The following is a 15,702-nucleotide window of genomic DNA, read 5'->3' as shown; positions in this document are numbered from 1 at the left end:
AAGGTCTCTTTGAGATCCTTGAGAATTTTTAAGAATATAACAGGTTTTGAGATTAAAAAGTTTGAGAATTACAGCCCTGAGACTTGACACCACCTGAATGCATACGTTTTGTTTCCTCCTATTTAAGTCCCAAACTCCATGTCATACCACCCACCTAAGTTTCTCTTTGAGTTTTCTACCAATTCTCAGTTCATCTATAGGACATATAGTTGATAACTAATATGTTCAACTCAACAGGAAGAGATCTGGTTTTTGTTTTATTTAATTAACAATTGAGATCATGTTTGCTAACTCTGTGTACTTCCATCAGGTTTTCTCTGTTGATTCATTCCTGAGGCACAAGAGCACATGGAGTTCTGGTCTTCTTGGCTCTTCAATGATCTCATTCAACAAACATGTAATGAACACCTATTGTACATCAGGTAATACATGAGGCCTGGAGGTAACAGTAAAACAAAACTTCTGACCTTGATGTGATCTAAGTACCTAAGTTGCATATTTCTATACAACCCATATTAAAAGAGAAATGTTTATTGAACTACTGTATCTATGTTGTCCATTGAACCTAGAAAAAAATGGTACAAACTGGATACAAACTATTCTAACATAATCAAGACAACATGCCCTTTCTAAGAATATAAAGAGGTGAAATTAAAAGGTATTTAACCTTGTGTACTCAAAAACCATTCTTCAAAGATACTCCTATGCATTCCAATGTTTTAGATATGACAGGTAGTACAAGTGAAAGTGTACAAGTGGAAAATCTCTGGAATGAGCAGCCAGGATCACTGTCCTCAGCCCTCTGTTCCAAATGTTAAAGCTAGAAAAAGAATGCAGATTAAACTGTTTTACTTTTATGCTGACCCTCTGAATGCCGATGGAATGTGATCAGCCATGACCATGACCAGAAACCTGAGTAAGCAACCCAGACTCATGTCAGTGCACATTAATAAATTTTGAAAAAAATTAAAAATGCATTGGAGCAAACTCTGCACTTGGAAACAAACAATAATAATAATAATAATAAAATCACTGCTGACAACCAGTGGTAATTTATACCTTATTTTTTTTTAATGGCTGAATCAAGGTAAATTAATTATGTTTGAACAGAAGAAAAAGAGCACATTATTGTATATACTTGAAAGATATAAGCAATAATAATATGAAATTCTAGCTCCCAACTACTGCTTTCAATATTCTTTGGAGAAACACATTTGCTTTTAATTTTCGGAGTGGTTGGAGCTTGAGAACTCAAACTTGGCTTAAATTTCAGCACTTCAGTTCATAAAAGATACCCTGACAAACATTCTTTTTTAAGGAAATCATCATATTGAATTCTCCTCAGACTTCTAAATGAATAGAATACAGTGAATACAAATAATAACTTAATTTTAACTTGAAGTTAATAAAGTAACAGATATATCATACCCTAAAAACAAAAACAAAACCCACTGCCGTCCAGTTGATTCTGACTCATACTGACCCCCACTTGGTTTGCAAGGCAGTAAATCTTAATGGAAGTATATTGCCCCATCTTCCTTCCATGGAGTAGCTGGTGGGTTTGAACCATCAACCTTCTAGTTAACACTAAAATGTCTAAGCACTGCACCACTAGCCCTCCTTTTATCATACTCTGTTACTAATAAAATGATTTTAAATTATTAATTTTTAATCCTCTGAACTATTTAATAAATTTAAGTCAAACTGATATTTTCTTATTTAATGAATATATAACAAGACAAAATATATATGATGATAAAACTGGATGCTTATTCTCATTCTCCAGAGTGTTCTAATAAAATGCAATGCCCCCAAAAAAATAACTAATGACATAATTTGTTTTGTGGTTTAACAAATTCATCTAATATTGAAAATGACTCATTTGTCTGCTTTCAATATATATTTTTATTTTCAAATTAATCAAATCTTTCCATCTAAGAAACAACTCCAGAGTAGGAAGGTAAAGATAGAGCAAAGTTTTTATCAAAATAAAGTAACATGCAAAACATGATCTAAGTTCAACCAAATAGCTCAATATAAAGCTCTATATTAAGATCTTAAAAACATTAACTAGGTAAAAGAGAGTACTTGGCTTAGAAATATCTTCAGGGCTATGTGTATAAAATTGCTTTCCATTTAGAATGATAATATCCTCTAAGCATTGAATGTGCTGCACCTTCCACAGAGCAGACATAGCTAGTTTTTATGAAAAAAAAAAAAAAAAGAATCAGTAGGGATTAAATTACAATAATAACTAACCATTTTAAATGAAGCAAATGCCCCATTTCTTAAAAAAAGAAGAAAGCAAGGCAACAAACACATGAGCCTCAATTTCACTAGCATGTTGTATCTGGGCCCCTGCCAAGTATCACAAACCACATTTGATAGTTTGTGTTTTTGGCTGAGTGACACTAGAATATCTTTGGAGAGAGTAGGGAGGGAGAGAAAGAAAGAATTTAGAAAACGGTAAACAAGAGCTTTCCATAGAACAGCTATATCAAGTCAAGTTGATTGTCAAAACAACATTGGAAGGAGTTCAATTAAAAAAAAAATACCAATGGTGCATGGATGTAGTAGCCTAAAATACACTCCAGGGAAGTCAAGCTTGGAGTGTCTCTGGCTTATGCTACAAAACATGAATTTCTTCCTCACCAGTAGACAGAACAAAATGTACCTATACCTTGGCATTGGACAACACAGTTGTGTCTCAAGAAACAGTTTCTAATTTCAGCCCATTCACAGCACATGCTTCCTTTAGTTCATGAGGGAAGAGAAAGGATTACTCAAAACCAGAAGATAGTGTCTGAAATGTGCAGGCAAATTAAATCAGGAATCTCCCAAAGTTTGGCTCAGCACATTAAAATTAGTCACTGTCTATAAAGAAACTGCCAAGACTGCTGAGGATGTGAAAGTTAATACTCTCCTTATGTAAGATGCCAGTCCATCCTACATCGCCACTCCCACTTCAAAAAGCTATGATGTAATGCCGATTTCTATCAATGTTCTTTATTTTGGAGTAGGGACCTCTCAATTTTGAACTGCCCATCCTTTACCAGACTTCCTTATTGACATGAATTTAGTTCAGTGAAGTGATTTAGCTTATATAAACAGATTTATTATTATTATTATTATTATTCCTAAAATGGACAATGATTTCTTCTTAGCCTTATACATATGATTGCTATGAGGTAAAAAGTAAAGTGAGAAATTGTTTGCTTTTTGACCAAGGTTAAAACTAACTTTGATGTAATTCTTTCATAGTCTTTACAGCATAACAGTTTTATGCACTCGCTTTTGTAAAACTTATAGTAAACCATAAAGACAAATAATTATAGAAAGTTAATACAAACAGAATAACTCTTTTAAAAGTCACATCAGCAAATAATAAATTACTGCAAAATCATTACCTCTGCTCTCTGGGTTCTGGGAAAAGCAGTTGATTTTTCTATGGCATAAACATCCACCAGGTAAAGACATGCTCCTTGCTCCCGGTCCAGAATGGCTGCAGTCTGAATGACACCAGTAAGTCGTCCAATGGTAAAGAGACGTCCAACAGTTTTTTCTTCACAACGAACTGATACAATGTAATATTCCACTGGGGTTTCAGATCCTCTAGAGCTAGCTGCTTCTATTGATATCACATTGGTTCCTATGGGTTCTCCTTCCTTCAAAATAGTTATGTACTTGGGCTGAGTAAAAACAGGTCCATCAAGGCCCTGAAGAATGACCGTCAATTCAGTGGTTGATTTTTTCCTTTCAGGGCCGAGGTCTGTTGCTGAAACTATGAGATTGTAGATCAGCTGTGAAGGCACCAGTGCTGAAGCCACTCTCAAGTCTCCACTGTATCGATCTACAATAAAGGTGTCTGTGTCTCCATTAATAATCTCATACTCCACCTCTCCATTAGCACCTTCATCTGGGTCAGCAGCCATAATTGTTGTCAGAACAGAACCAATCACAGCTGAAGGGTCTGCAGCAAGGGCATTTTGTGATATAAACATTGGAACATTGTCATTGAGATCTGTAACCAAAATGGTCACATTTTTCAAAGCAAACCGTCTAGTTTCTATAGGCACAGCTTGATCGTTGGCTTTTACTGTTAACTCAAAGAGATTAGCAAATTCCCGATCTATTTCTGCATTCGTATATATTATCCCTTTGACTTCATCTATGCCAAAGTGGTTGCCTCTTGGCATCTGCTGAATGATTGTATAGGATAGCTGCCCATTAATATCAGCATCAGGATCATGTGCAGTCACTGAAATGACAGATGTGCCAATAGGAATGTTCTCAACAATAGACTTGAAAATATCGCCAGGAGGAAAGCTAGGAGCATTGTCATTGAAGTCCCTCACATGTATAACCACGGACATTGTAGATGAACGAGGAGGCCTTCCTTGATCTTTCGCAGTTATATTCAATTTGTACAAAGACTGTGTTTCAAAGTCCAGTTTTTTAGCAAGAAAAATACTCCCAGTGTTGGGACTAATGCTAAAAGTTCCATGGTTGTTAGTCCCACTAATACTGTAATGTAAATCAGCATTGTCACCTGAGTCTGAATCAGTGGCCGTGACAGAGGACACCAGTTCACCAATTCTCATATTTTCCAATACATCGACAAATAATGCTTTTTTAGGGAAAGAAGGGGTATTGTCATTTTCATCTAAAATATCAATATTTAAGGTACAGGTTGAATTGAGGGAGATTGCCCCTGAATCCACCGCTTGAATAATAAGGGTATAGGCAGGTGTTGCTTCGTAGTCTAATTTACCCATTAGTGTCACCTGACCAGAAGTACTGTCTATAGCAAATTGTCTTTCTTCATTTCCTTTTATCACAGAATAATGAATAAGTCCATTATTTCCTTCATCGACATCTGAGGCAGATACTCTTAAAACTTGTGTCAGGTTGGCTGCTGATTCTGATATTGTAGCTTGGTAAAAGTCTTTCAAAAATTTGGGAGGATTGTCATTTATATCCTTCATGTAAACATGAACAGTGGCCTGATCTTTGAGGGGCTGAGGGAGCCCCTGATCTGTTGCTATAACTGTAAAACTAAACACTGCAGTCCCTCTCTGCCTCATCAGAGACTCCCTGTCAAATTGGTGAGTATTTGTAATCTTCCCACTAATAGCATGCAACTCAAAATCTGGCTGTACCATTTCAAAGGAATACCTTACTTCTCCATTTGGCCCAAAATCTTTATCTACAGCACTCACTTTACCCACAAATGACCCAGCTCTCTGCTCCTCTTCAAAATAAAATGTGTAATTGGTACTATTAAAAAGTGGTCTGTTATCATTTACATCTTCTAAAATTACAGTAACATTTACAGTAGCACTTAGGGGTTCTACTGCTCTGTCGGAAGCAACAACTAGTAAAACATATCTGTCTTGAAGTTCACGGTCCAGTTCACTTTTTATATACAACTGACCATCAGGGAATATGCCAAAAGCATCTCCTATATTTCCTTCAGCAATGCTGTATGCAATTTCACCATTTGCTCCTGAGTCTTTATCAGAAGCTTTCACTTTAAAGAATCGAGAATTCACAGGTTCTGATTCAGAAAGGGTGACCTCATAAGAAAGTTGGTCAAACACTGGTGGGTTGTCATTGACATCATGGACATACACTGTTAAGATGAAACTAGAGGATAGTTGTGGAACTCCCATATCAGATGCCAAGATCTCTATTTGATAGGAACCAGCATGAACCTCCAGGGGCCCTAATAGACTAATATTACCGTTCTTTTCATCTATAGTAAATAGGTTCTTAGGGTTTTGCTTCAGGCTATAAAGTACCATGCCATTGACACCTTCATCAGGGTCCACAGCTTTGGCTTGGAAAACACTGTGCCCTGCTTGCCAATTCTCTACCACATTTACACTCTCTACTGCCTGAAGGAAATGGGGAGAGTTGTCATTCAAATCCTTCACTGTTATGTTGACCACAGTGTCTCCAGTCACTGTGCCCCCACTGGCTACTACTTTTAACTGATAAAAGGATTGCTCTTCTCTGTCAATCACACTTGCTGTGGTAAGCTGCCCATTGACCTGATGGATAGCAAACATACCTTTCTGATCCCCAGTAGTAATGAGATAACTGATGTTGGAATTGAGATCCATGGTGGATGCAGACACACTACCCACATGATATCCCAGAGCCACATTCTCAAAGACCACGAAGCTGTAGGCAGCCTGACTAAATACAGGTGGGTTGTCTTGAGTGTCCAGTACAGTGATGGTCACTATTGCTTGGTTGGGGGATTGTAAATTGCCACCATCAGTCGCCACTATTTGCAATTGGTAAGCTGTTTTTTCTTCTCTGTCCAGAGCCATTCTTGTAGAAATAACCCCACTCTGAGCATTGACCTGAAACCGAGACCTGTCCCCAGCTGATATACTATACTTGACAGTTCCATTGGGACCCAAGTCTGGGTCAGTGGCAGACACAGTAGTGATGTAGGTACCACCAGGCTCATTCTCCTGAATATTAGCAAAGTATTGGACTGGGTAGAATATAGGGCTGTTGTCATTCACATCCAAGAGACTCACATTTATTCGAGCCATTGATGACTGGGGAGGAGAGCCCAGATCTGTTGCCAGGACCAAGAGGGAATAGAAAGCTTGCACCTCTCTGTCCAAAGAGGAGATAGTACTCAACCTTCCAGACACAGGATCCAGACGGAAGGACTTCTGGTCAGTCTCAGCCTCTTGTAGAGAGAAGCGCACAGTCCCATTGTCACCCAGGTCCCCATCTGTTGCCCCAAGCACCAGTAGTTCTGTCCCTGTGGGAGCATTCTCAACCACAGACACATCATATCCTTCTGGCTGGCTAAACACTGGTTTCTCATCATTCACATCCAGGAGAGCTACTATCAGCTGGGCATAGGAAACCTTGGGGTGAACCCCTTGGTCCCTCGCACTGATATTCAGTACTATCTGAGAAGCAAGTTCACGGTCCAGGCCCCCAGAGGCCCCAGTGGTCACCAGGCCACTGTGTTCGCTGATATGGAACCAGCCTAGCCCATTGCCAGAGACAATGTTGTAACGCAGATTGGCATTGAGACCAGAGTCACCATCAGTGGCAGACAATCCACTCACATAGCTTCCCGGGGGTGCCTCCTCGCTCAGGTTAACTCTGCACACTTGCTGAGTAAAGACAGGAGGATGGTCATTGATGTCATTGACGAAAATCACCAGGCTTGCCACAGAAGAACGCGCCTGGATAGCTGAGGCAGAGGGCGCCCCGTAGTTATCAGAGACAGAAACGGTGAGGTTGTAGGAAGGGATGCGCTCGCGGTCCAGGGCGCTGGCCACTTTGATGAGGCTCAGGTTCGGTACTTTGCTGCTCTGCACCTCAAAGTGACGCTGCTCATTGCCCCCAAGAATTTGCACGGAGATATTTCCGTTGGCCGCAGGGGAGTCTGCGTCAGTCACGGTGAGCAGAGCCACCACGGTGCCCACCTGTGCGTTCTCATCAACCGAGGCATAGCGCGAGGTGGCAGGAAAGTAGCGGAACTTCACCACCGGGTCATTGTCATTCACGTCCAATAGCTGAATCAGTGCCTCAGCTCGCCCAGTGAGAGAAGGCACTCCTCGGTCCATCGCCTGCACCGTAAGCGAGTATTGGCGGCGGGCCTCAAAGTCTAGAGGCTCCCGCACTGTGATAAGTCCCGTTTCGGGGTCCATCTGGAAGGGGGTCCCCTCGTCCTGCAGCCGATAGCGGATGTCTGCGTTGGTGCCTTCATCCGCGTCCGCCGCTGCCACCTGGAGGACACTAGAGCCCACAGCAGCATCTTCAGGCACCCCCGCCTGGTAGTGGGAACTGCCAAAAACTGGGGGATTGTCATTAATATCTTGCACAGTCACGTTTACCTGAAGGTAGCCCCGCCGCTTTGGCTCGCCCTTGTCCTCCACTTCCACCAAGAGCTGGTACTGCGGTGTGGCCTCCCTGTCCAGTCCGCCTTTGGATACAAGATGCAGGAACGCACCCTCGCCACTCGGGTTCAGGGTGATATCCAGACGGAAGCGACCTGCCTCGTTGCCCCGGATGATCCGATAAGAGCGGTGGTCCACACCGTTGGAACCAATGTCCGAGTCGGTGGCCGTATCCAAGATGACTTGGCGCCCGCTGCTACTGTCCTCCTTAAATGTGACCACAATCGAGGGGTCTGGAAAGACAGGAGCATTATCATTGAGATCCCTCACCAGAACTCGCACTTCAGTGGGGTAGGTGGGAGCGCTGGAAAGGACCACCAGGTTGATCACGTCGCTAGGCAGACTCTCGCGATCAATGGTGGCGGTGGTGTACAGGGCTCCGGTGCTACTGTTGATGGCAAACAGGGCGTGGCTTTCGCTGAGCCGGTAGGTGAAGCCCTGGCGCGTCTGAATGGTGCCTACCAGCGTGCCAGGAGGTTGCTCTTCCAGTACTTGGAACACCTGGCGCTGCTCGGCACCGCGGACCCATGCTGGTCCCGGGAGCAGCGACAGCAACCAAAAGAGACGAAGGAGCTCAAATATTGATACAGAGGGCAGCGGGAGCCATAGGCGGCCAGGGGCCCTGTCTGCTGCCAAGTCCATGGTCCTAGCTCCCTTGAACGGTGTGATGAAAAGAAGGGGTTAAGCAATCTGAATAATGTCTATATGAATTATGTACCCTCAGGGAAATTTAAAAAAAACAAAACAAAACAAAACAAAAAAACAGCCAAAGTCTCTGTGTGAGAGCTCTGCTATTTCAAAAAACTTCCAGTCCAACAAAAGCAAGTTGCATCAACGAAAGACTGCAGGTAACCAGTTGAACTCATGATGCGAAAGAGAGAGAGAGAGAGAGAGAGATGTCTTGGCGAAAAGCAAATGAGCATTCCGTGGGACACTCCTTTGCGTTTATGAGTCCCCAGGAAGTTTCTCAAACCTCATATATTTTCCCCCTTGCTTTTCTTTGAATCCAGAGTCTGAATTTTTCGCCTGCTGAATGTGAGGTGGGAGAGAATGCTTATATTTAAGGTATATGAGGAACCATTGCAAATAATTGTCTTCAGAAACTTTACAACTTACCTAAGAAGAAGAAACTGAAGAGAGGAAGAAAAAAAAAAAAAAAAAAGGTCGGTAGCTTTGTGTGCAAGCACAGTTGCGCACTGGGAGGGGTGGTGGCCAACAGGGAGAATCGAATTCCTTTCCAAAAGCTGGAGAAGATAGATTTCTAGGAGTCCCCACTCCTCAAGAACAAGGCTGCAACGCTCCTCCAACAAGGCTGCGGCAGTGGCCACTGAGGCCCAGGCGGCGGCGTCTGCTCCCAAGCAGCTCTCGAGGCGTTCCAAGCGCTCGCTTTCGCCCTGTGGCTCAGATACTCCGGAGCGCTCAGCTCCGTCCCTTCTCCTCCAACAACCACAGCCACCGCCGCCGCCCCTGCTGCGGCTTCGTGCCCGTCGTGGGGCGCAGGCGACAGTCAGCCCTCCTCGGCATTTTTCACCTCTGCCGGGGCTCCTCCCGACCCATTATTTGTACATCCAAAGCGACTGCAGGTCCCCTTTTCTTCTTGGCCTCGCGAGGGTCCGACAGGAGCAGGGCGCAGTTCCCCAGTTCCCTCCCTTCACCATGCCAAGAGGGTGGAGCCGGCAATCTTTCTCCAGTGGCCCCAATCAGAAGCCCACTCTAGTGCGCCTTGACCCTGCCCTTGTTATCTTTGCTTTTTATTGTCCTATGTCAGTTTCACTTTGTAATCCACAAGGCTTTTTGTTTGGGGCGGGGGAGTGGTTGTTCCCTCTTTCTCCTTCACTGTTGGCGGTGGAGGCAGGCAAGGCGGCGCTAGGCTGTGGCGGCGCCCGTTGCAGCTCTGGACGGCGCCTGTCAGCGCTCTCCTTCTCGCCTGCCCCGGCTGAAGGTTGTACTGCTGTTGGAGCTAGAGCTCAGGGAGACTCTCTAATCCTCCGACTGGTCCTGCACGCTCTCCCCGCCCCTTCCCCGCTGCTCGCGCTCACACCACTCACACACACACACACACACACACACACACACACACACACTGCGCGTTGCCGAAACACCAACAGAGGGGGAGGGAAGACCGCGAGCTGGAGCCAGACTCAGAAACTTTGCTCGCCACTCATTGATCTCCGCACTTTAGTTCGCCCGGACTCCTCCTAGCTCCTGGTCCTGTCACCTACTGCCCCTCCCTCGCCCCAGCCCCATTGGGCCAGAGCTGTATCAGCCCCGCCTGGCAAATCTAGCCCGAGCTCCCTCCAGCTTTTCCCGCCTCCTACTGGTTTCTTAGGATGCTAATCACTCCAGCCTCCCGGAGGGCTATAGGCGGTCCGGTGTGAAGGCGGAGGAGGAGGAGGTACCGAGAAGGGGGCTGATTCTCTCTCTTTCTCTCTGTCTCTCTCTGTCTCTCTCTTTTTTTGGTCAAACCTTGGCCGGCGTCAGAGCATTAACAGCAAAAGGCTGCCGGAGAATATAGATGGGGGTGGGGTCAAGCTTGCAGATAAATAACTTTGGTGGTGGGGTCTGGGGTAAGACCGTTAGGTTGTTATGCTAGTAATAACTCAAGGGTAAGGGGCTCGAGAGAAATAAAAGAAAGGCGGGGGGTAGGGGTCTGTTAGAGCGAGGAGGAAGGATTAAGCAAAGCCTGTCTGGGAATGCAAGGCGCAGATTTGCTTTAACCGTTTCCTGGCCCCTTTCTTTCAAAGAGAGGAAAGGGAGCTACTGCACAGTTTGATCCGACAGAATCCAAACTGAATCCTACGTATTTCTATTCTGTCCACAGAGCCGGCTCTTTGCAATCTAGGGCGAGCTCAGCCCTAAGTCTGCACCCCTTTGCCCCCTCCTTCACTTTCCAGGTGACTCAGTCCTAGGTACTAATTGCACTTTAGATTTCCTTTAGAAAAAGCCAGAGGAACTCTGTTTTGTTTGGTTTTCCTTCCTAACTGGATCCCAGGTGCCAGTAGCCGAACCTTGGGCTTTCAACAACAATAACAATGGAAGCCCTTTGGAAAGAGAAATCCTTTCCTGTTGTAAAGTTAGTTTGGAATTTTGATCCCTGATGGAATAATTGACCCTTATCAGTATTTTGTAGCCAAAGGAATCCCAAGGAAGTTTGGTTGGTTTTGGTTTTCATCTGGAGGAAGTGTAGATGTGAGAAAAATTGAAATAAATAAAATGAAATGTAAACTAAAATGTAAAAAAAAAAAAAAGTCCATGTGCCACGTACTGAGCTCAGATTAATTTCTCTGCTACTCGCTGCAGTTAATTTTTGTGGGCATCCGTCTCTTGTTTAAAAGAAAAAAGAAAGTGAACAGGAATCAGGTCAGTATTTTTCCTTTAAGGAAAGCAACGTAGAAAATAAGAATTTAAGCCAAGCAACACAAAATATAGGGCATATGTCATACATTTCTGCCACAGTGACCTCTCCAGATTTAAAACTTTTCTGCACCCAGAGAAGGTTCAGGCATGAGTAAATACTGCCCTCTGCTGCTGTTTGTTATTCTTACATCTTTAGTTGCTTAGTTTATTGCTTAAAATTAGATGCAGAGCTTCAGAAGTATCTGGTTACTGGGCTAATTCCTTTCTTGCCTAGAGATAGTGGCAAAGAAAAAAGATCCTTAGGAATCTCCCCGTGCCTCTCTTTACTTAAGGTAAGATAGTAATAATAAGAGCCACAAAGCAGACAACAAAACCAAGTCCTGCTGATGCAGACACCCTGTGTAACCGGTATCTGATTTACGGAAACCTAGTTCTAAAACTGTTATCAATTCTTTTGTTTAGGTTAGTACATTCACTTCAGCATATTCCTCTACTGTAATATAATGTGTGAACTGCAAACACACAAAAAAGTTAAATTTAAACATTCTTACATCCTTGGGATTTGAAAAGTATTGAAAGAATTAGAAGCTATTTTAAAAAAATAGGTTTTATGTCTTTATTCAAAAAGCCTATCTCTGCCAGCAAGTTACTATCTTCATATAATCATTTTTGATGTAACTTCTTGAAGAAAGATTGTTAGATTAACTAAAGTGAAGCCAGAATTATTACACATCATGGATATGTGTGATTTTAAGATAGTACTGTTTTTGTTTGTCTTTTGTTATTGTTGTTAATTACCTTAATTTAGTCATCCAGCTAAAGTGTCCATTCAGATATCCAATGTAGATCAAATGCTGTTTATTTTTTGTTGTTAATGTTATTTGTTGGGACAGCTCATGAGATAATCTCAATAATAATTTTTTGTTATTTATAAGTAGACTTGGTTTGAACAGAAGAAAATTGTTGATAGTCAATTCTGAGAAATGGGGAAGTTCAGTTTGTGTACTACAGTGTTTTTAACTTAAAAAAACAAGATGTGAGTAAATAAATTAATATAGAAAATATGTGCATATTGAGGATAATTTTTGAATAATTCCAAAAGAGGATTATCAAAACTTATGTAGGTAATGTTATGATTACTTGAATAAGTAGAAGTTTTCCATAATGACTGGTCTAAAGAAATACATTCATTTATAGATAAAATCTACATGTAAAGTTAAATCTATATACATATATAACTCAAGGTAAAATATAGAGAATGATTTTAATGGAAGAAAATGAATTAGTCTTCATTTTATTTTATTTATTTTCCCCCTGTTATTGTTGTTGTTATGTGCCGTCGAGTCAGACCCGACTCATAGTGGCCTCTCTTTGGGTTTCCGAGGCAGTATCACTACGGAAGTAGATTGCTTAACCTTCCTTCCGAGGAGTGGCTGGTGGATTTGAACCGCCAGCCTTCTGGTTAGCAGTCAAGTGCCTTAGGCACTATGCTGCCAGAGCTCCTATTTTTCTGTAGTATAATGCATGATAAAAAAGTAAGGAAGTCAAAAAATAATAAGATGGAAAAACTAAAGAGACATGAAGCTCATTGTATGCATAAAATATTCAAAAATCATGGTAAAAGAATAAGATGTTATAAGGGTAATTTATCATTATACATTTCCTTTGATTATACATTTCCTTCATAAAAACAAATGAGCTTGGTTTATTTTTGTTTTTTCACCAAAATCTTTATTAAGACAAAAGTTAGTCAAAGCTTTTAATAAACATGAAATTAGATGCTTTTAAGAGAGAAGAATATTCATCAATTTCAATAGACTTGGGGGAAAATCATTTTTATGTCCACACATGAAAGAAGCTAGAGAAACAAAGCTCATTTGAACTTTATAACGTATACATAAAAACAAATAACAAAAAAACAAACTCACTGCCATCCGGTCGAATCCAACTCTTAGTGACCTCTTCTTGGGTATCCCAGGCATTATCACTACAGAAGTAGATTGCCCAACCTTCCTTCCAAGGAATGGCTGGTGGGTTTGAACCGCCAGCCTTCTGGTTATCAGTCAAGTGCCTTAGACACTACACCACCAGAGCTCCTATTATAATTTGTTGTTATGATCTATACGTTTTTACTATATGATTTTTTTTTTCATGTTTTAGAGCACAAGTGGGGAAGGCTAAGGTAATAAACACCTAAAGGCCCTAACAAATTAGCAACATTTTCCTCCTTCCTTGACCTCAAACTCAGCAAAGTCTCTGCCATTGAATCAATTCTAACTCATAGCAGCCCCCAATGGGTTTTGAAAGCTGTAAATCTTTACAGAAGCAGACTGTTCCATCTTTCTTCCATGCGTCATGCTGCTGGTGTGTTCTGACCACTGACCTTTTGGTTAGCAGCCAAATTCCTTAAACACTCCACCACCAGAGCTCCTTGACCTAGCTTCCCCATTTCTCTTTCTCTTTCCCTCTCTCCTCTCCAATTTTTCCTTTATCTTCCCTCCTCTAGACCCTATTGCCATTTTCTCTCTTCCGTTCTCTTCCCCTTCTCTCCTCTCCTCTCACTCGATTTGACTTGACTCTCCTTATTACTCCTCATTCTCATTTTACCACCCTTTTTATTTCTCATATTCTTGAAAAATATGGACTATTTAGTTGTTTTGTAATTTTAATTGAGATAAATCCTATTGTGTTATACTGTATTTTTATCTCATCCTGTTTCTTACCTTTATCACCAAGTACTGTTTTAAAGATTTATGCATTTGTTATATGTAATCTAAACTGTTGCTTCAGATTTCTGTTTACTACAAAGTATACAGGAGCTCTGGTAGCATAGTGCCTAAGGCACTTGACTGCTAACCAGAAGGCTGGCGGTTCAAACCCACCAGCCGCTCCTCGGAAGGAAGGCTGGGCAATCTACTTCTGTAGTGATACTGCCTCAGAAGCCTAAGAAGGGGTCTCTATGAGTCGGGTCTGACTCGATGGCACAAAGCAACAACAAACAACATGAAGTGTATATCCATTACTTATAACCTGTTCCCCTACACATTTATAGACATTCAGTCCACCTCCAACTCCCTGGCATCACAGATGAATCTCCAATGAACATCCTTAAAACTGTCTCCATATGGAACTGAACTGGACATATAAAGTCAAAGGAAGAGGACAGTACTCATTATCTGAAACAAAGAACAAAATACATTTCTTGCTAAACAAGAGAAAGCAGCGTCTGTAGACCACAGTCTTTATGAGTAAAGCAGAGAACTAACATTCACATTTGAGGAAACATGGAGTTGAGAGATGGCAAACTTTTATAGGTGACAGTAGTCAGGGATTCGTTAATTTTCAGCTGTGGATTTGAAGTTACTTGATTTTGATTTTGAATTTGGGAAAGGTTTACAGCTGATTCTGGTACTGTTTCTTGGTAATGAATACAGATTGATAGGATTTTTGTCCTTGACTATATTTTGTCTTCTATTCTTATTACTCTGGTCCCTCTCTGTTGTTCTTTTCCAGCTTCTTGAGCTAAAAGTGTGATTAGAGGCAGTCATATGTCATTTAACATCCACAATATGTTGTGTAAAATAGGACATTATGTGATTTGAATACTGTGCAATCACTCTATTATAATCTGGTCCTGCTTTTTTTTTAAGCATTTGGAACAAGCTTTGTGCCTTTAGCAATGACTCTCAATGTGCTGAGAGGAATTCATTTTTGTGTTTGGTCCACATCCACATCATAGTAACTTCTTCTATCTACCATAGGTTCTTCTTGCATTTTTATTAGCCTCATGGTTTTCAATGTAGCCAATCCTTTAATTGCTTGTATAATTTTTTTTCTTTGTTTTCAAGGATCATCATGATTGTTGATTTCAAAATGATTAAGCCACGAACAATAGCATTCCTGATTGTCCACCTTTGTGTTGTTTAATAAGCTTTTTGTTTCACTTCCACATTGATACTTTGCCTTTGCCTCTTGCAGCTGCTATTACTAGTGTTTTACTGTATTTGAGAGCCATTGTGCATTTTACAGTAATATTTTTTAAAGAAAACTTTAAACAGAGAGATAATACTACAACACTCAAGGCTTGTGATGCATGAGATAGGATTCTGCTGTCTCTGAGCTGTCTATGAGCATACACTGTTATACAATGAATTTTTGAGATAGAAAATATAGTACAGCACATACATAAGCCAGTAACATAGAAATTTATTATGACTATGAAGACATAGATATCATAGGATATATATGTACTATACCATTATACACCTGGCAGCACAATCACTTTGTCTACAAGATACATGATACACATACGGTGCATGCAGAAAGCTATTGTGTTCACTACATCTAACTCTGCAATCATCACTTCTGAACTTTATTAAGACTTTAGTTATTATTATTATTATTA

The 15,702-nt window shown here is 41.4% G+C and overlaps 1 protein-coding gene across 1 annotated transcript in view; it reads right to left on the bottom strand.

The window, feature by feature from the left end:
* FAT4 (FAT atypical cadherin 4) overlaps positions 1–8,582 on the bottom strand; it is a 231,276-nt gene extending 222,694 nt beyond the window's left edge. The window contains exon 1 of the mRNA XM_007946465.2: positions 3,408–8,582. Coding sequence (XP_007944656.1) covers positions 3,408–8,582 — 5,175 coding nt within the window. The remainder of the gene's footprint in view (positions 1–3,407) is intronic.
* Positions 8,583–15,702: the final 7,120 nt, after the last annotated feature.

The sequence above is a fragment of the Orycteropus afer genome, unplaced genomic scaffold (assembly GCF_000298275.1).
Source record: "Orycteropus afer afer isolate SDZICR_OR568_19922 unplaced genomic scaffold, OryAfe1.0 scaffold00162, whole genome shotgun sequence".
Taxonomy (NCBI): Eukaryota; Metazoa; Chordata; class Mammalia; order Tubulidentata; family Orycteropodidae; genus Orycteropus; species Orycteropus afer.
Note: the sequence above shows the minus strand (reverse complement) of the source record. Positions and strands in the feature narration are given on the sequence as shown.